This window comes from Ostrinia furnacalis, unplaced genomic scaffold (genome assembly GCF_004193835.3).
Source record: "Ostrinia furnacalis isolate ACB-3 unplaced genomic scaffold, ASM419383v2 OfSCF3961, whole genome shotgun sequence".
Lineage (NCBI taxonomy): Eukaryota > Metazoa > Arthropoda > Insecta > Lepidoptera > Crambidae > Ostrinia > Ostrinia furnacalis.
Window position 1 is genome coordinate 199,697 of NW_021134200.1, and position 20,622 is coordinate 220,318.

Here is a 20,622-nt window from a genome sequence, read left to right on the forward strand (position 1 = left end):
ATTAGCAAAAAGTCTTTAAGTACCTATCCTCATTGAAGTGTACAATGACTACAATGCCAGCACTTCAGTCAACCTACTATAAGGATGTCCAAAATTCCTAATTTAATTAAACTTTATAAAATAGCAGTCCAAACTCTATTGGGTACATGTAACAGTAATGTTTACAACATTGCTGTGTTTCAGCAGTTGGAGGTAAGTAACAGGACTATTCCCACCTCTCTTTCCCACCGAGTGAACCCAACCAGTGAAGGTCAAGTTTATCCCGGGGGAAAGTTAAACTGTCAAGGTAAGTATCCACTTCCTCTGAAATAAAGATTCCGGATGAAGCTCGATTCTAAATTCAACTTCTTTCTATCAGAAAAGTCACAGGGCAAAATCGTTCCCATTTTAGTGAAAATTATTGAAATAACAAGAAATAATTGAATTTGAAGGCAAGAGAGCACGCGGTCGTTCGCCAACCCGCTGGAAAGACGCCATCACAAAGGCCACTGAGTCCACCATGGTCCAGTGTCCTCGCGACGCCTCTAACCGTCAGAATTGGAAGCACATCGCCAGAAGAGCTACCCTCGGAGATGAAATTACCCCACCATGTACCTCGTCAGCGCAACCACGACCACTCTGACAAGAGTACCCGACAAATAAGAAAATTAAATAACAGACTTTCAAACCATTTTACCGCAGTGAGAAAATCTTCTCCATTTTATTTCAGTCGACAGCCCTACCTCATTGTATTCGCTCCCCAAGATAAACAGACTCGGGCCAAGAGAAACTTTAGCAATATTGATTAGGCTGTATACAAATAGATGTAGTTTGGTAAATAGTAGCTATCTGGGGGCACGGCAGTGCCCCCACCAAGTCGAGCAAAAAAGCGGCACGGCCGTACCATCCTTTTCTCGAAGCAATTCAGGCCATTTTCGACCGCCTGTAACTTCGTTGTGGATAAAACTAGAAGGCTGAATTTTCATTAGCTATGCAGGCATTGTAAAGACACGGTATATTTAAAATTTCATTCAATTTGAACCAGTAGTTTAAGAATTATAACGGGTCAAAGTTACTTAATTTTGTCACTCACTGACTGAGATCCCATCAAAAACAATACTTGTCAAAAAAACCAAGTCTCGCAACTCAGTTGTTCTACGGTAAAAAGTTGTGAGATCCATGTAATACCAAGTCCAGGCCAGGAAATCTTTAACGTTTTACATAAATATATTGACTTGGCCATCGCATGAAAACACGAGTAAATTAAATTATTTAGTGCGATGGCCAAGTCAATAATTTATGTAAAACGTTAAAGATTTCCTGGCCTGGACTTGGTATTACATGGATCTCACAACTTTTTACCGTAGAACAACTGAGTTGCGAGACTTGGTTTTTTTGACAAGTATTGTTTTTGATGGGATATGGTATACAGGGTAGAGCTACAAATACAGTATTCATTGTTTCTAGTGTAATAATAATAAAATGTTAAAAAGGTTAAAGGAAATCGGTTTAACAATTGAAAAATCGGACGGAGTCTGCCTGGTATTCGGTGGTTCACCTATAATTTTGCCAGAGGTCACAGGTTCGATACCCGCACAATACAAAAAATTGTGTGCATCGTAATTAAATTGATGTATGTTATTTAAAACAAAAAAGTATTTATATAAATGTTAAGTCTCTATTAAAGTGCTTTCATACATTTATTAAATGACAGAATAATAGTCTGATTGACTGTACAGGTGATGGGAGAGCTGGCGCATTTCTTGGCCAAAGAATCAGTTTGGCCATTAAGCGCAGCGACACGGTGTCCAGAATGCAGCCAGCATTCTGGGCACCATGTCGCTTTTGCTTGGACAGCGATTTGGGTCATTTTTTTATTTGTATTTAGTTGTAAATATTTACTCCAAGTAGGTAGTTTATTTCTTGAAGGTGTTTTTATAAACATGATATTAATCCTTATCCAAATAAAGAAGACAAGTACCTACTTAATAAATGCTCCATGTCATAATAATGTCAATGTCACCCCTCCCATGCCGCTCCCATACCTCAGGCACTCACTGAGTTAATCGCTAAACCTATATTTATTTTGTGGACATAGTACTTCTTATAAAATGCACTTCTACAACATAAGCTACAAATATTTTACTCTTATGATAACAGCACAACAATCTCATAAAGAAGTCCAAAACGCAAAACTTACAACCTGCGAAAATCTCAAAACTTTGCCAAATACCAAGTACAGAATTTAAATATTGTACACTACAACGAAGAGGAGAGTGAAAATGCAATCTCCAAGAAAAACACTAAAAGCAATACTTATTAGATTCTGCGAAGTTCGCCGAGCAAACTCAAACTTCCAGTATTAAACTAAATAAGTAGGTTACATTGGAAACACACGGGGTGCAAGTAAACACAGTCCACCGAATTCTAGTTGCAGTTTAAACATCTTTTATTTTAACATCATCATCATCGTTTCAGCAACAGGACGTCCACTGCTGAACATAAGCCTCCCCCAATGTCAAAGTCATCTTTATTTGTATAGACTATTCAAATAATACTTACAAATCGTCAAATACTTTGCTCTTAAGGGTCAATTTCCCAAACACATTTTTTGAGCGGCGTAGCTGAAAATCATATGTTTTTTATGACATAGAACTTTTATTTTTTTTTACACGAAAATATACAGAGGTTCCATTTTGAGGACAACATTATTAATGAGTATTTTCTTTTACAAATTCGACAAAAAATAATTGAACTAAGCGTTTCTAATTTTGGTGCAATGTCCACATCCTTAATTTCTTACAATATGTATTTTTTTAGCTGAAGATCAAAACAGAACTTAGGGAAAAAGTATATTTTTGGATTATACAATCTATCTNGAGCCTGTATTTTGCTAGGAAGATTATTTACACTTGGATTGTGATTAAGACTATAATTTTCCATTACAAAATGGAAAATTATAGTCTTAATCACATTAAACATAGGTACTGTCCCTCTTCAGTGACAATAACAAGGACTAATCAACTAAAAAGCATGAAAAAAAATAATTTTAACAAAAAAATTAAAACCGACGCCAAAAATCACTTAAAAGTAGAAAATAAGTACGTCGTTATTTATTTATTAGGACAATATACCATGATTAATATTTTTGGAGTCGGTGCTGGTAAATTTAAAACCATTTCTTGAGCTTGGCACTAAGATATGACCGACTGACAGCATATTTTCTAATTTTGGTGCTTAAATATAAATTTTGGTGTTCTCTTAATTTTGGTGTAAGGAAAATCTAAAAAACTACTGGACAAAATTTAATGTCTTAATCATTTTAGAAACAGTATAAGTTTCCAATAAATTTGATCTATAATTAAAGAATAAAAATACACAAATAACAATTTCCACCAAAATTAGGCAAAAATATGCACTTGTTGAAATTGACCCTTAAGGAGCCTCTATATGTCTCATAATCTTTTTTTACCCTATAAGCAAGTGCTGAGACGCCGCAACAAACTCAGTCACCACTGTCTGCCGATTGATATAATAATGATTTCCACATCGCTCGGTTGGTAGCGGTTTGCATCCAGTGCCTTCTTGCTACCTTTAGTCTGTAATGTTCTACCGAAACTGAAACTGGAAATAGAGCTTTTATTACAGATTTTTTCACGTTCATGAATCTAACCCAGAACACAAATTACAGGATATTCATTTGGTGTCCCAGATGGGAATTTAATCCAGAACTTTTAAGTCGGGAAAGATGAATTCTCTAACGAATATAAACAGTGTTAAAACAAAAACACTGTGGTTTCTCTTCTAGTGTTATAACTATAAAGACTAACACACAAATATATTTTGCTATTAGTGCTCCTATTCGTACATTATACGTATACAGTTCAAATAGAGCCCTGCTTTCGATGTCCCAAGATTCATTAAGATTCTAAAGCAAGTCGCGCTTCTGTAATTAATTGACTCTACAAGCTACATGATTGACGCCCACAAGGGTGATATTCCGAGAAGACAATCGATCGACTAAACTCTAGTTATTATTCTTGTAACTATAGAGTCGTCTAGAATGTTTCATACATGAAAGTAGAGGTGTAAACTTCCAGTCATAGGACAAAAAACTACTCAAACGTCCTTAATTATATTAATTAAATGCAAATTGCAACTTTTTAATCTCCATCATCTTAGTTGTTGAAATAGAAATGCCTTTTTTAATTCAATAAAAACTGTCTAGTAACCCGACTACAAGGCCATTAAGAGTCAAATAACTGGGAGTTCACACTAGGTCCTTTATGTATGGATGCAATATTCAAAGTTATCTCGTATACCTATAAAACTATTGTCTTTATATTATTAAAATATTTACATAGCTTTTGAGGCTATGCAATATGCCCTCATAAATTTCCTATTTTACACTCGTGTACTTAGAGGCAAGGACATTTTATCGTGTGTGTCCTTCCACAAACCGGTTTAAAAACTATCCTATTTTTTCCTGGTTGGTCTACTACCCCTATTGAGTTTCATCCAAATCCGTTTAGTTTTTTTAGTACCAAATGTCCATCCATTTTCTAACTCTACAGTACTTAGTAGGTATCCTAAAGGTAGCAGGAAGGCGCTGGACGCAGCCCGCTACCAACCGACCAATCATTATGGAAATCATTGGGGGAGGCCTATTCAGCAGTGGACGTCGATATGGCTGATATACTGATGATGATGAGTAGGTATCCTACTAACACAGCTATGGACCTTTTAATTGACTACGCGTTTGGCGTTTAAAAATCGCTGCGAACACAAGCCCGAGTGTTTTTGTAGTTAATAAGAAACATCTTGGCACTACCGGAGAGCTACGCAGACTACATTACACTACATTAGTGACCAGAGCTGTAGTATAGTATGGAATGTTTAATGGAAATTTCCTTGAAAGGCATTCTCGTTAGCTATTAAGTGTACCTATGCACTCAGGGATGGTGCATTATAACTCGCTTTTAGACATAATAAATGCTATACCACTAACAATAATGAAGTTAAATTGAATATTGGAAATAGTAAATTAATTTTAATATTTTAAAAATCTTATCGAACAAATACCGGACAGGCCGGACACTAAGCCCGGACACGCATCATCAAAACCTGTGTCCGACTCTAGCTACGCCAGCAACGGTGTTGTAACTCTTTCAACTTCAAATAAGTAGCATACTACTTATATTCAAGAATCTACATTATAAAGAGTTTGATAGTTTGTAGGAAATCTATAACTACATACTTACTACAACAACAAGAACTACGCGACCGGTTTTGAAAATTCTTCAACCAGTAGAAAGCTAATTCCTGAGTAACAAAAATTATAGATCATGTCATCCACGAAGCTTCCGCGCCCCGCCATTCTTCCGCGAATGTTTGAATGTTATCGGTACACGCAAAATTATCCATGAGTGCACACGCACACTACAATAATGACGCTCGGATTGCTCGGATCAAACTCCCCGCACCCCGCGCTTCCCTCAAGCAAAAATTGGTAGGGCGCGTCTTCGTGGATGACACGATCTATGTATACCAGGGGTGGCCAATTTGATTAGGCATAAGATCTACTGATTACTAACGAAACCCTGGGCGATCTACCACTTAGGTACATACTTCTTGAAATCAAATGAAACAGCATAGTTTAGTACACAATCATGTAGTTAGTATTTTTTGCCTTACCACGATGGACTGGACTAATAGTCGCGATCAACCGGTAGGGCATCTGACTTAACTAATCTATCGATGACAGCCGCGGGCAAAGCCACGTGACAAAAGCTAGTATTACCGTCGGTAATGGCGAGAAAATGCCAATTTTCTTATAGTATTGTAACAGTTGGCTGCACAGCTGAAATGCGGAGTTCGTTATAGACGAGAGAGAAGTTTATGAAAATAAGCAGAGGCCCGGGGCACACCGGGAGCAGATAATCAGATTTAAAAAAATCCTCTTTAGGGTATCATCATCATCATCATCATTTCAGTCATAGGACATCCACTGCTGAACATAGGCCTCCTCCAATGACTTCCACATCGCACGGTTGGTCGCTGCCTGCATCCAGCGCCTTCCTGCTACCTTTATCAGGTCGTCGGACTTTAGGGTATATTATTAGTTATTTCGTAGAATCCAACGGCATGCAGGCAAATCTGGGCCATTTTTATCGAGTAAGGTTTGGCAGGCCTACTCATGTAGCGTCACGGACCAAGACGTCTCGATAGGTTATCAGTATCACTCAAGAAACCTTCACCAGCTGTCAGAAAGATGGTTACTTTACTTTTTGGTATGGCCTATTCATAAGCTCAAAACTGATCTTATTTATGATTAAAAAAAAACTGAACAAATATCTCCATAGCACGCTGAGCGACTTGGAATTAAGGATAATGTTTGATGGCCATATAAATTTATCACTGGTTCAATTATGTAAAGCCTTTTGGGGGATAAAGGTCGTGAAATGTTTTTTAAACGCTGCTCTTCATTGTTGTAGCAATTGAAATCAGAAGACAGTTTTTAATTGTGAGTTTTGTACAATGTGCAGCAAGATTTTATTCGTAAACAACTCAGAGGACACCGCCTGCCATTTTTTTCACCTATATGTATCCAAGTCCCCAGGTTTAATTTTAAATTCCCAGCTCCCGGTACGTCCCAGCCGAATCACCGGAGCGCGTGTTCCGTCGAAGCGAGAAATGGGCCGGGCAACTTGTTAGCACAGTCTGTCTCCGGCAAAAGAGACGCCCAACTTCCCCTGAATGCGGACCTGGATGTTTGTCTTTGGCACACCTAGGTTCTGAGGCGTCTTGTGGGACGTATTTCTAGATAATTATAAATAAACAACTTGAAAAAATCAAACGTATTAAGACGGGAATCGAACCCACAACCTTTCGCTTGCAGGACGACTGCTCCTCTATCTGACCTACTTAGACACTGGATGAACCCGTCGAAATTTTCAAGTGTAATACGCTGTTGCGGCCGCGTCCGATTTGCGTGGGTTCGATTCCTAGAAGCGACCCAATCGCTAAGAAGTTTTTATATAGTTTACTAGCTTTTTCCGAGATTTCGCCTTAGTTTTCAGTCCTGTGGCCTGTGTCTTCCTGTAAAGACCAAAAATTTAGTCTGTCTCCGGCAAAAAGACGCCCAACTTCCCCTGAATGCGGACCTGGATGTTTGTCTTTAACACACCTAGGTTCTGAGGCATCTTGTACAACAAGATACATCCAAAGTAGCCAAAAAGTAACACGTCTTTGTTACAATTGGTATAAGATTGTGTTGTAAACTTTTTGACCACTTTAGGTGTCGTGAACTATTTGACGCTGACTATACCTACTACGTATCTTGGCATGGGCTACTCGGCATGGGGCACACTGAAAACCAGCTTCGTGGCCTTCCCCACCGTGGGCCACGGCATATGCTGAGTCCCATTGCGATGGGCATCGCTGTTGTGACAGGTTGGCACTGCTCAGTTCACTTTTTATTTCCTTGTAATATTTATGTGCTATTTCTGTCTTTTTTCCGTATATCTTCATGTTCATCGTAATAATTCTTTCTTTTTTTCTATCTTGCGCGAAATGGGCCGGGCAACTTGTTAGCACAGTCTGTCGCCGGCAAAAAGACGCTCAATTTCCCCTGAATGCGGACCTGGATGTTTGTCTTAAACACACCTAACGATGGGCATCGCTGTTGTGATAGGGTGGCACTGCTCAGTTCACTTTTTATTTCTGTCTTTTTTCCGTATATCTTCTTTGTCCCTAATTAAGTGATGTTCATCGTAATAAATGTTTCTTTTTTCTTTCTTTCTATGGGAAATGAGCCGGGCAACTTGTTAGCACAGTCTGTCTCCGGCAAAAAGAAACGCCCAACTACCCCTGAATGCGGACCTGGATGTTTGTCTTTGGCACACCCAGGTTCTGAGGCGACTTGGAACGTATCTGTGTATATGTAGTTTACTAGCATTTTCCGAGATTCTAGGTTCTGGGGCGTCTTGTGGTACGTTTCTCTATATTTTACAAGCTTTTCCGAGATTTCGCCTACGTTTTCGGTCACAGGAAGACAAAAAATTGAGTCAGTCTTCGGCAAAAAAAAAACGCCCAACTACCACTGAATGCGGACCTGGATGTTTGTTTTTAGCACACTCAGGTTCTGAGGCGTCAATGAGGATCAGTACTGTTGTAGAAAATTCAATAAAACTTGTACCTACGTTAATCTTTAAGGCCTCAGCCTCGAACTTAGCGGGCAGCGGGGCGGGAGCGGCGGCGGCGCGGCAGCGGCAGGATCTTATGCGTGAAATCAAATAGACCGGTTCTCGAAAACAGCGGCGCGGCAGCGGCGCCGGAGCGGGCAACGAGCGGGCAGCGGCGAGCGAGCGGGTAACGAGCGGGCAGCGCACTCCTTCTTTTGCCCACAATAAANAGTATTAAGGATTTCTTAGCCCTATAAATCTGCATTCACAGCTAAAAATCGAAATGATCCTCATTGTGGCCTAATTTTTTATAGTTTACTAGCTTTTTCCGAGATTTTGCCTACGTTTTCGGTCAGAGAAAGACTAAAATTTATCGCGCTAAAAACCGGGATAAAATGGATTTCACTTTGTCAATTTTCATCGAAATCAGTTCAGTGAATAAAGCATCCAAAGGGATTTACTTTCGCATTTTACCAGTAGGATAGGAATTAGTAACTAAAATGTAACCTAAAGTAGACCCCCAATTAGTTTTATGTACCTATTTACGTTGGCAGTTGACACCTAATATGCTTGGGCCAATGATATTATATAGTTCTTTAATATCATTGGCTTGGGCCAACAACTTTAAAAATATTTAAGTATCAAAATCCATCTAGCAGTTTAGCGGTACCCCTTACACCATTATTGCATTTCCACTCTCGTTTAAGGGTCACTAAACCACCAATATAACGTAAATAGCTATTAGTTTTTGAAAATGGCTGTTACTGAAAGACATTGTTCGTTTCAGCCGAAAGACGTCCACTGCTGGACAAAGGCATTGTACAGAAACCAAAATACAACTTGTAGGTACTTGTAGAGATCCAAATACAATTTGTACTGAAAACATCGAAGAACGGCAACATTCCACATTTTATTAACCGCGTGTAACTTTTGTATGAAACATGACTCAAACATGATACCGCTTCCGAACTAAACCAAATATTTCTCATATTCCGAACAAAGAATACGAGTATTTTCGTCCAAGAGTCAAATGAACTTCCAATACCGTACTAAGTTACAAAACCCTTTTTTCTTTGCACACAAAAAGCGCTGTTAAACTCTCAAAAATAAGGTGTATATTCGTATGAAATTTTAGTTAGGGCAAATATTATACAGGCCTTACGTTACCCATATCGCACTAAATAAAAAACCTCAGATAAAACCTCAACTGAGAATCGAAAACTGGAAAACATTGTTACAAATTCGACTTTAACCTGCACAAAATAAGATCGACAGACTTGGTGGGAAAGCACTAAGATGTTAGATAAAACAGCGTCTATTGAAATCGAGGAAAAGGGCAAAAAAGGTCTTGACTGTGCCGCCATTTATTCTGATCGGAGTGACATTCCCCCTCTTGAAATTGAAAGAATCTGAAGAGTACAGCAAACATATTTGAGGACACTTACATTTATACACTACTTTCGATGTATTCAAAGGGAACGGTTGAGAAATATCGTATACAGAAATGATATGAGCAGTTTTTCTTTAATAGAAAAGCGTAATTTTATTATGTTTGGTAAGTACACTTTTGATAAATGAAACAACATTAAGGCTGAGTTGCACCACCTAACATGAACGATAACTATAACGATAACCGGTGTTTGACGGATTTTTGACGTTCGTTAAAGTTAAAGTAAGATGGTGCAGCAACCCAGCCTTAAAAATTACTTCTTCCCCCACTTCTAGTGGTAGGTCAAGCTATAATTTTGACGTCTAAAGGTGCACTGAAAAGGGCCTATTAATAAAACATCTAACCATTCTGGAAAGAAAACAAAACACAAATCAAACACCATTCCAGACAGATTGTCGTAAAATTCAATTGCATCTAAAACTTCCAATTCCAAAGCCGATAAAGCCCATTCCAAAGGGATATGAAAGCTTACTGTCTAATGAGCTTTTCCAAGAAACAGTTATTCGACTAAAAAGTCGTTTCGATTGAAGCTTTCGGTAATTTACGTTTCGCTTTAGACAATTTCCCTGATACAATTGAAGAAACATTTTGTCGAGGGAAGGACCTCTTAAAGAGAAATAGGTAAGTGTTTAAAAACAGGGGCGGAATAAGGGGTGTTGGGGCGCGAATCACAAGTATGTATTGTTTGAGCCGAGGATGATACGTCACATTCAAAAATATCTATAATCGTACACCGTTGTTATCGGTATTTTTTCATCAGGTCCAGTAAAATGAAGGTTAACGTGAATAAAAAAACCTAAATTAATATGCTCTACAGTTCAAGGTACGTATTTAAATGTACTTGACTGCACTTGAGCTTACTTCCAGCAGTGGACTTTCACTAACTAAAAATGATGATTGCTTGGTTGCCTAGTTAATGTTGCCCATCCGAATGTACATAATAAAGGGCCCTGTTTCCGTGCCACGGCAGCTGAATACGGCCCTGGCTAAAAACTGTATTTACTTATTGATGGAAAACGCTGATTTGAAATTGGATCATTTGTTATTTGGATTTCTAGTCAAATGGGGCGTAATTACATTCGCCCGTAGCTTTATGTATTTATTTAGAGACAAACAAATTATAAAAGTGATTGTATTCGTTAAATCTGACAACAGTTCGGGTTTGACAATGTTATATAAACTACCTATCTATATATCATTTATAGGTACCAACTATCTATACTACTATTATTACGAGTATAAAGAGGAGAGATGTATTTTTGTATCTTTGTTTTGAATAGGCTCTGAAACTAGTGGACCGATTTGAAAAATTCTTTCACCATTTTCATTCATGATCCAAATTTTTTACTGGAGAACATAGGTATATTTCTTAGCGGATGCCTACATCATAACATCTACCTGCATGCCAAATTTCAGCCCGATCCGTCCAGTGGTTTGGGCTGTGCGTTGATAGATCACTATGTCAGTCAGTCAGTCACCTTTGAGTTTTATACAATAGACGAGCTTTATATATTATAGATGTACGAGTTAATGTGTTAGTACTTTGTTCATAAGAGTACCTACCTCTATTGTAATATTGTTTATACACGAGCTTCCTCAAAAATTGGAAACCCCATGTTATAAAAAAGTCAAACAAGAAAAATCCGAACCTTTTCCATTCGCATCACCTTTTGTGCGTTCCGAATGTACCATAAAGGGACCAAGTGTCCCTGTCAATACAGAATGGGTCTCCTCCGCGGAATATTTCGTTGGAGTAAATCTTTTGTCCCACGATTCAATGGGCCGCAAGTTAAAATCATAATAAACGGGATGTTTCCTCATTGTAAAGGTGCTGGAAGAGCTTCACAGCTATTTTACAGGAATTGATTTTAGGTATATTCAAGATTTTACGCTTTTCCTTTCAGATTACTTTACTTTCCTCGTAGGTATATCGGTCAACTATAACTATGGCTGGTTTTAGTGTCACGCGGACTGTCAGTGCGGATCGCTCCGCACATCCGATCTGTATGAACTGCTAGGGAGCGAACGGTTCCTCCGGACCGCATTACTCTAAAACGCTCCCTAGGAGTTCATACAGATTGGCCGTGCGGAGCGGTTCGGACGGTCCGCGTGACACTAAAACCAGCCTATGTTGGCGGCGTGCTCAGAGCCCCGATTACGGTAACTTTTAACGTCTACAATCCAGACACGCTTCATCGATTCTGCGATACGATTGGTCAAAACAGCTGACGTACGCTGTTTGACGTACGCTGTTTACGCTGGCGTACGTCAGCTGTTTTGACCAATCGTATTGTAGAATCAGAAACGCGTCTGGATTGTAGATGTTAAAAGTTACCGTAATCGGGGCTCAGATGCCCTCAATATGCGTGTAGGTTTGCCGCGAAGATCGCCTACGTAAGCCATCTTTGAGCGCACCAAGACAGGAGTCGCAGTGGTCGTAATCGGTCGGATGAATCATCATAATCATATTATCATCAAGCTAGCAAGGAGTATTTTATTCTGTGGTGCAAAAGACAATGCTGGAAATTGGCGTCTTTTTTTTTTCGCGCGGCCATCGACCAAACCTTGTTTTTTGATTACAAAATAGTGTAATAAACCAAACTTAGTATGACATGTATACCTCTAAACTCAGTCTGAACTGAGTTACGAGCATCAGAAGTTTGATGATTTTCATACTAGATTTGCTGTTTGGGCGCAAGTTTTGTAAGAAATTGCAACAAAATAATGACATTGTATGTGTAAACAAACAATACCATCCATTAAAAGCTCCAGACATCAGTATGCAGGAGAATCAGCGCAATAAAAAAATAGCGCAATATTTTGTTGCAATTTCTTACAAAACTTGCGAGCAAAAAGCAAAATATCTAGTATGAAAATAATTAAACTTCTAATGCTCGTAACTCAGTTCAGACTGAGTTTAGAGGTATACATGCCATAGTAAGTTTGGTTTAAAACACTATTTTGAAATCAAAAAACAAAGTTTGGTCGATGGCCGCGCGAAAAAAAAAGACGCCACCTTCCATACAAAATCTGACATTGCCATTAATGCCTTTTCTCAAAAAATAGTACCTATGTACTTAAGCCGTTAATAACATTTTCTTCATATAATTGCGTCACTCAAGTCGCTAACTTGCCGTAGCAGGTTCCTAAAAGTGCCTAAGTAGATACTAATTAAGCAAGAGTAAACTTTGTAGCTAATTATTGAACTTTCACGTGATTATCTTAATACGAACTTAGCTTAAAATAAGAATAAGAGGCTTTGATTTATAGTTAGAATTTATTTTAAATGACAATATTTACAACACAATACCAAATAGTTACCTATGTACAAACCAAATACTTATAGTACCTACAACGGTACACCAACGACAGTCTTTAGCACTTCAATCAGCGCCTCTTAAAGAACTTGGTAAGGCTGAACCCTCCGAAGAGCTGTGTCTGGCTGAACTGCGGCGTGATGGAGCGCTGCAGGCCGGCGTTGACGTCGAAGCGGGTGCTCGGCGACTGGTACAGGTTCAGCTTGCCCATGGCACGGTCCTTCAGGATATAAGAAGTAGCTAGAGCTCACATTGGAACAAGTATACTCGTAGTACTCGTACTGGGGTAAGCTGAACAGCTTTACACCTACTGATCTATAGGAACGGCACTAAGCATCGCGCGCACTCCGTGTCAGAACTAAAACATAAGATGCTCCAGCGGCCATCGCAGCTAAGTTGCGCACACTAACGCAAGCTCAGCTTACTCGTACTGGTGTGAGCTGAGTTTATGAAGAGAGAGGAATGGATGTTTGTTACCGTAGAATAGGGTTACTTTGATATTACGGGGTAAACAATGTGTCGTCGTAAGATTTAAAATAAGAGGAGGCATTGATTTAAAGGTAGAATTTATTTTAAATGACAATATTTACAATACTATAATACCAAATGTAAGCTAACCAAATACAAAGGTACCTACAACGATACATAAACTTTGACAGTCTTTAACATAGAATTAGCGCCTCTTAAAGAACTTGGTGAGGCTGAACCCTCCGAAGGGCTGTGTCTGGCTGAACTGCGGCGTGATGGAGCGCTGCAGGCCGGCGTTGACGTCGAAGCGGGTGCTTGGAGACTGGTACAGGTTCAGCTTGCCCATGGCCGAGTAGTCGGTGCGCTGCAGGAACGGCGTGTGCGATGCGCTTAGCGTCGCGCCCACTCGGTTCCTGAGGACAGAATAAGCTGCTGTAGAGGCAAATATAGCTTAAGACTTCTGGTGTGAGCTGAGTAGCTTGACACCAACTTTGAAAGGAAGGGCGTGTGCGCTGCTCCCACTTGATTCCTGTGGACATAATATGATGCTGTAGCGGCAAAAAAGTGGCACACACGCAACAGAGTGGCGCCACTCGCGCTCTGAAGAGTACTGAAGACATACGATGCTGACATCGCCAACACGTAGCGGTATTGCAGAGTGAGCTGGGCAGCCTTAAACTTACTATGCGAATAACCTGATATTAGATGGATATTTGTTACTGCTTCACGCAAAGAACTGCTGGACGGGCTTAAAACAATGTACCTACTTTAGATCATAATCGCACATAGGATTTATTTAGTTTAATTGGGTACTTTGTAGTGCGATACACAAGTGTACTCGTAAAACTGGGGACAGACAACTAGGTTACAAATAATCCTGTCTGTTTTACGTCTTCACACCCCTAGGTCTTGGGTAGTAACTTGGAAAGGCTGCTATAACCTTATGTAGAGAGTTAAACACTGTTACGTGTAGGTATAACCTCAATTTAGTTGCCGCTTTTCCTCCCTGTAATGGTTTATCAGAAGCAGTACACTCACTTGAACATGTAGTCCAGGTTGCCGCCCACGGTGTTGAAGTTGGGCGCGCCGGGGAACTTGGTGGGCATGTTCCTGGTGGCGAAGGCGTTGACGTCGAGCTGGTGGTTGCCGGAGTGCACCAGCCCCAGCCGGCCCGCGCCCGTCAGCTGCGAGCCGAAGCCCGGCAGGCTGGTGTGCGAGACGGACAGCCCGTGGCCGGCGCTGGAAGGAAAAATTTCGATGAATTATTGTGCTTAACTTGCTCTAAGGGTGCAATGTGACTAGAACGTAAGCGGAAAGAATTAAATAACTGTCTTAGATGGCTCTCAAAGAAGCCTACTGTGCCGAAGCCCGGCAGGCTGGTGTGCGAGACGGAGAGCCCGTGGCCGGCGCTGGAAAGAATAAGACGATGTGGATCGTGGTTACTTGCAATAAGGGTAAATACGACTGGAATGGGATTTTTCATTTGTAAGAATTGACAGTCTTTGATGAGACTCGAACCCACGACTACTCGTTTGCCAGGACACTGGTATAACCACTGATAAAGTCATTGGTTGTTCTGTCCATAAATTTAAGTAGGTAGTACCTAAGGTTACATAATACATTAGATATTGCTTTAAAATAACACTTGTACTGTTTTATTTCCCCAGACATTAATGAAAAGTATGGCACATCATCTGGCAAAGTACATAAAACTGTTATTCCAATGTTATAGGCATAGTGCAGGAGCACGACTATCTCTAATTTAACAGAGGCAAATGTAGGATTTGGCCTACACTTTACACCTAGACTTAGTATAAAAGAATCCAAATATAAACGGAAATTACACTCACGCGTTGTCCAAAGCCAGTCCCTTAGTAATAGCACCGGAGGGCTGAGCGATCTGTCCGATTGCGCTGAGCTGGTTCCTACTACCGGTCACCAAGGGCAGCTTGGCGCCGAAGTTGCTGCTACCGTCCGAGTTCACGCCCATGGAGACAGCACCCTGGCTGCTCACGCCCACCAGCAGGCAACCCAGGGCAAACACCAGAGAGAGCATTTTCGACTCTATTATTATGTACTGAAGAACTTTGGAAATGTTGCTGAAGCAGCTGAGATTCGAATGATGATGGAATGTGATACCCTGAGTTTATATACGGGGATGCGCGGTACATTCCCGGTCCCAGCGCCTAACCGCGGCGAAGATAGTTTAAAGTTAGCGATGTCATAACTTTTGATAAGAAAATGAATGTAGAATATTTATTGTTTGTTTATGTTAGCCGTTTTAATGATACTCGTAATTAAGGCTTGAGGATTTACCTACAATTAATTGTGAACTAAAAGTAGATAATTGAAATGTAGGTATTCTTTAGGTTAGTTAGGGTATTGATAATTTGTATACTGCCTACATGTAGGTTCTAAGTAGTATCCTATAAAACTTAGTAAATAGGGGCTATCTAGGTATAACAACTAAAAAAATAACAAATAGGTATGTGGCGTCCGTAATATATTTGGCAGGAGTCAGGAAGGACCATAGTACAAATAATTATAAAATAATAATGCTGATGCGACCGCTAGGCTGTGAGCGAAGTTAATGTTTCTAACCTCTTATTTGCTCATCCAATGACCTATCAACTTTTTACCGGGACCTTATTACTAACCTGCATTGCTGTTGTATTTTTGTCAGTCAAGCTGTAGACCCTAGAACAGGAGTTGCAGTGATTATGAGCAGTAGGAATAGTGCAATCCCCCTAAGATTAAACATAATCCTTCACTAGTTGTTCTATTAGTGGTTTGGTTATACAGGGGTTGCACTGTTGGGAAAGTAAGGTCAACCTGGAAGAGGAAAACATGCTACATTCACAGATAACCTGCAAAACTTCAGACTAATGATAACAGTGCAATCTGACCGTACTGATACGGTTCTCCACAGAGTACAACTATGTTATTGTTTATGTCTGGTGATATCGTTTATCGTTCTGAATGAGGGATTCCTTTAATACATAATGATGTTAGAGTAACTGGATGTGGTAAAAAAAGAAATAATTACGTTTTAAGTGTGTTCATTTGAATCAATAATACACACTCGTAGCTTTGAAAGTTTCTAAACACATTTTTTTAATGATCAAGCACATGAAAGTTATGAGCATTAATAAATAGTGTGATTTCGGGTCAAAACATATAAATAAGCATTAGTCAAATGTATTTGAATACAAGAACTAATAAATCCTAATTAAACTCCTCTAACTCTAAAAACAAAACTGTTAAAAAAGTAGAGCAAAACTGTTCCTTGATGGAGACTTACCTTAACCTCCACCAAGCTGTCTGAAATGAAATGTAAAGGTACAAATTTCCCCATATATTAAAGTTTACAAAACGTAATTTGCGTAAAAAACGGTCACTTCCAGTAACATAATAATATCGCATATTTCTTATCACTCAATTACGACATCGCAAACCTCAAGCTATTTTCGTCTCACTAATACTCTGGGATCGGGAATGTACCGCGCATCCCCGTATATAAACGCAGGGTATCACATCCCATCATCATTCGAATCTCAGCTGCTCCAGCATCATTTCTAAAGTTCTTCAGTACATAATAATAGAGTCGAAAATGCTCCCTCTGGTGTTTGCTGTGGGTTGCCTGCTGGTGGGCGTGAACAGCCAGGGTGCCATCTCCATGGGCGTGAACTCGGACGGTAGCAGCAGCTTCGGCGCCAAGCTGCCCTTGGTGACCGGTGGAGGGAACCAGCTCAGCGCGATAGGACAGATTGCTCAGCCCACTGGCGCCATCACTAAGGGACTGGCCTTGGATACTGCGTGAGTACTTGTATTTGTTTCATAGTTTGACTCCTTAATATTGCTCATTATTGAATATCAGTTTCACCTACTTTACCAGATGATGTGCGGGGAGATGGGAAATATAGTAGCTAGTGTTATTATGAAAGCAATACGCAATAGAAAGGGTTGATCAATTTTAGCGATGTAATGTAATTAAACTGATGGAACTATCTGGCTCATGTAAAGAACTCTTATTCTTATTATCGTATTGTAGTAACTAATGTCTCAGTAATTCCGTGTTTACAATAGTCTCCTGACAAGTGAAGGGGTCGTGGGTGTGAGTCTCATCTGTGCTAGTGTGACGCAAATACACAATTTTTATCAATAACTAGCTGACCCGGCGAACTTCGTACCGCCTTAGCGTAGAGATTTTCTTAATATTTTTTTCCGTAAGAACCATCCTTGGACTTCCACAAACATTTAAAAAAAAGAATTATCGAAATCGGTTCAGCCGTTCACACGTGATGCCGTGACAACGCGAAACGGGTTTCATTTTTATATATATAGAAGATAATAAATAAAAAATATTTTAAATATAGTTTGTTAAGTTTTAGACACTTCCTTTCGAGTGACGTCACATCGCCAGCGGCAAACTTAAAGCGAACGCATAGTATGTGAAACATCCTCTTCTTATCTTTTGCAATATTACTAGCAACCACAATTAACATAGATAATGGTCTTATTATTCCAGCGCCGGTCACGGGTTCTCTCTTTCGCACACCAAAGTGCCGGCCGGGCCTTGGCATTGTACTTCTTTGAGAACTATTTAAGTAATTTTATTCTTTCTTCTCTCCCGTTCTAGTCACATTTACCCTTATTACAAGTAACCACAATAAATCATTGTAATTTTCCCTTCCAGCGCCGGCCACGGGCTGTCCGTCTCGCACACCAGCCTGCCGGGCTTCGGCTCGCAGCTGACGGGCGCGGGCCGGCTGGGGCTGGTGCACTCCGGCAACCACCAGCTCGACGTCAACGCCTTCGCCACCAGGAACATGCCCACCAAGTTCCCCGGCGCGCCCAACTTCAACACCGTGGGCGGCAACCTGGACTACATGTTCAAGTGAGTGTACTGCTTCTGATAGACCATTACAGGGGTGAGGGGGGATAAGCGGCATTTAAATTGAGGTTATACCTACACCTAACAGTGTTTATCTCTACACAAGGTTTAGCAGCCTTTTCAAGTTACTACCCAAGACCTAGGGGTGTGAAGTTATAAAAAGACAGGATTATTTGTAACCTAGTTGTCTGTCCCCAGTTTTACGAGTACACTTGTGTATCGCACTACAAAGTAATTAAACTAAATAAAGCCTTTGTGCGATTATCATAAATAAATAGATCATAAGATCTAAAGTACATTGTTTTAAGCCCTCCAGCAGTTCTTTGCGTGAAGTTAGTAACAAATATCCATTATCAGGTTACTCGTATAGTAAGTTTGAGGCTGCCTAGCTCACTCTGCAATACCGCTATGTGCCGGCGATGTCAGCATCGTATGTCCTCAGTACTCCTCAGAGTGCGAGTGGCGCCACTCTGCTGCCTGTGTGCCACATTTTTGTCGCTACAGAATTATAATATTATGTCCACAGGAATCGAGTGGGTGCAGCGCACACCACGCCCTTCCTTTATAATTTGGTGTAAAGCTACTCAACTTACACCAGAATGAGTATTAGGCCATACTTTCCACTACAGCAGCTTATTCTGTCCTCAGGAACCGAGTGGGCGCGACGCTAAGCGCATCGCACACGCCGTTCCTGCAGCGCACCGACTACTCGGCCATGGGCAAGCTGAACCTGTTCCAGTCGCCGAGCACCCGCTTCGACGTCAACGCCGGCCTGCAGCGCTCCATCACGCCGCAGTTCAGCCAGACACAGCCCTTCGGAGGGTTCAGCCTCACCAAGTTCTTTAAGAGGCGCTAATTCTATGTTAAAGACTGTCAAAGTTGATGTACCGTTGTAGGTACCTTTGTATTTGGTTAGCTTACATTTGGTATTATAGTATTGTAAATATTGTCATTTAAAATAAATTGTACTTTTAAATCAAAGCCTCATCTTATTTTAAATCTTAAGAGATACAAAGCTTGTAACCCTGTTCTATGGTAACAAACATCCATTCCTCTCTCTTCACAAACAGCTCACACCAGTACGAGCTGGCTGTATTTGTGCCGGTGTGAGTTTAGCCGCTATGGCCGCCACAGCATCTTATTATAGTCTTCTGAGACTGAGAGGGCACTTATAGATGAGTAAGGGTAGTATGATAATTGAGTAGGATAGGGTGTAATGTCAGCTAACACTAGTATGATTATTAGGCATGGGCAGCAATGGGTAGCTGGAACAGTCAATTGACATGCCAAGCATAGTAAGAGTAACGTGGTATCATAGGTATTCTTGCTATAAAGTTTATTGAACTATTACTTCCTTCTGCTTCCAAATCATCTCAGGTATATTATTTATCTTTTAGCCTCTTCCAGCAGATCTAACTCCGTCCCCGAACAAACGAGGCAAGTCTCAGACATTATCAAGAGCGTCCGCGCTCGGAAAATTGTTGGGAAGTTCTCCAATCGGAGACAATGTCGCAACGTGATACAAGTTTTAATGACGGACTGTATTTAAACGAGTTGATCGGACTCTTATTAAGACGTTTATCGGCGAATAGTCTTTGGTATACAGGGTGGAAATCTGATTAATATTTTAGGAGGCTACGAGTAGCCTATACAAGTGGTTGAAGACAAGGCATCAAAAATGTATAGCAGATTCATTCGAACCTATGAATTTGGGAATGTCGTTCTGCGTATAGCAGTTGGGATCGAAAAGTTACGAGGTTGACAACACCTTTTGGTGAGCGTTGAATAGGGTGATTGGTAGCAATGTAATCATCATCATTTCAGCCATAGGACGTCCACTGCTGAATATAGGCCTCCCCCAATGGTAGCAATGTAGAGTGGAATAAAGCATGATATTTCCAGTAGTACACTTCGTTGGGAAGTTCTCCAATCGGAGACAATGTCGCAACGTGATACAAGTTTTAATGACGGACTGTATTTAAACGAGTTGATCGGACTCTTATTAAGACGTTTATCGGCGAATAGTCTTTGGTATACAGGGTGGAAATCTGATTAATATTTTAGGAGGCTACGAGTAGCCTATACAAGTGGTTGAAGACAAGGCATCAAAAATGTATAGCAGATTCATTCGAACCTATGAATTTGGGAATGTCGTTCTGCGTATAGCAGTTAGGATCGAAAAGTTACGAGGTTGACAACACCTTTTGGTGAGCGTTGAATAGGGTGATTGGTAGCAATGTAATCATCATCATTTCAGCCATAGGACGTCCACTGCTGAATATAGGCCTCCCCCAATGGTAGCAATGTAGAGTGGAATAAAGCATGATATTT

General features: G+C 40.3%; 2 protein-coding genes across 2 annotated transcripts; one reads left to right on the forward strand and one right to left on the reverse strand.

Annotated features, from left to right (window-relative positions):
- Positions 1-13,478: 13,478 nt before the first annotated feature.
- LOC114358494 (attacin) lies at positions 13,479-15,645 on the reverse strand. The gene is made up of 3 exons (XM_028312470.1): positions 15,248-15,645; positions 14,436-14,636; positions 13,479-13,810 (listed from the first exon to the last, which is right to left on the reverse strand). The coding sequence occupies exons 1-3, from the start codon at positions 15,451-15,453 to the stop codon at positions 13,603-13,605; spliced, it is 615 nt and encodes a 204-aa protein (XP_028168271.1). The 5' UTR covers positions 15,454-15,645; the 3' UTR covers positions 13,479-13,602.
- A 1,278-nt stretch (positions 15,646-16,923) lies between these two features.
- Positions 16,924-19,272, forward strand: LOC114358491 (attacin-like). Its single transcript, XM_028312466.1, has 3 exons — positions 16,924-17,213; positions 18,094-18,294; positions 18,940-19,272. Exons 1-3 carry the CDS (start codon positions 17,008-17,010, stop codon positions 19,145-19,147), a joined length of 615 nt encoding a protein of 204 aa, XP_028168267.1. The 5' UTR covers positions 16,924-17,007; the 3' UTR covers positions 19,148-19,272.
- The last annotated feature ends 1,350 nt before the right edge of the window (positions 19,273-20,622 follow it).

Coding starts and splice junctions, on each gene's coding strand:
- LOC114358494 (XM_028312470.1), bottom strand. CDS start 15,453: ATGCTCTCTCTGGTGTTTGCCCTGGGTTGCCTGCTGGTGGGCGTGAGC. Junction 14,637..15,247: donor GGACTGGCTTTGGACAACGC/GTGAGTGTAATT, acceptor TTTTCCTTCCAG/CGCCGGCCACGGGCTGTCCG. Junction 13,811..14,435: donor AACCTGGACTACATGTTCAA/GTGAGTGTACTG, acceptor TTCTGTCCTCAG/GAACCGAGTGGGCGCGACGC.
- LOC114358491 (XM_028312466.1), top strand. CDS start 17,008: ATGCTCCCTCTGGTGTTTGCTGTGGGTTGCCTGCTGGTGGGCGTGAAC. Junction 17,214..18,093: donor GGACTGGCCTTGGATACTGC/GTGAGTACTTGT, acceptor TTTCCCTTCCAG/CGCCGGCCACGGGCTGTCCG. Junction 18,295..18,939: donor AACCTGGACTACATGTTCAA/GTGAGTGTACTG, acceptor TTCTGTCCTCAG/GAACCGAGTGGGCGCGACGC.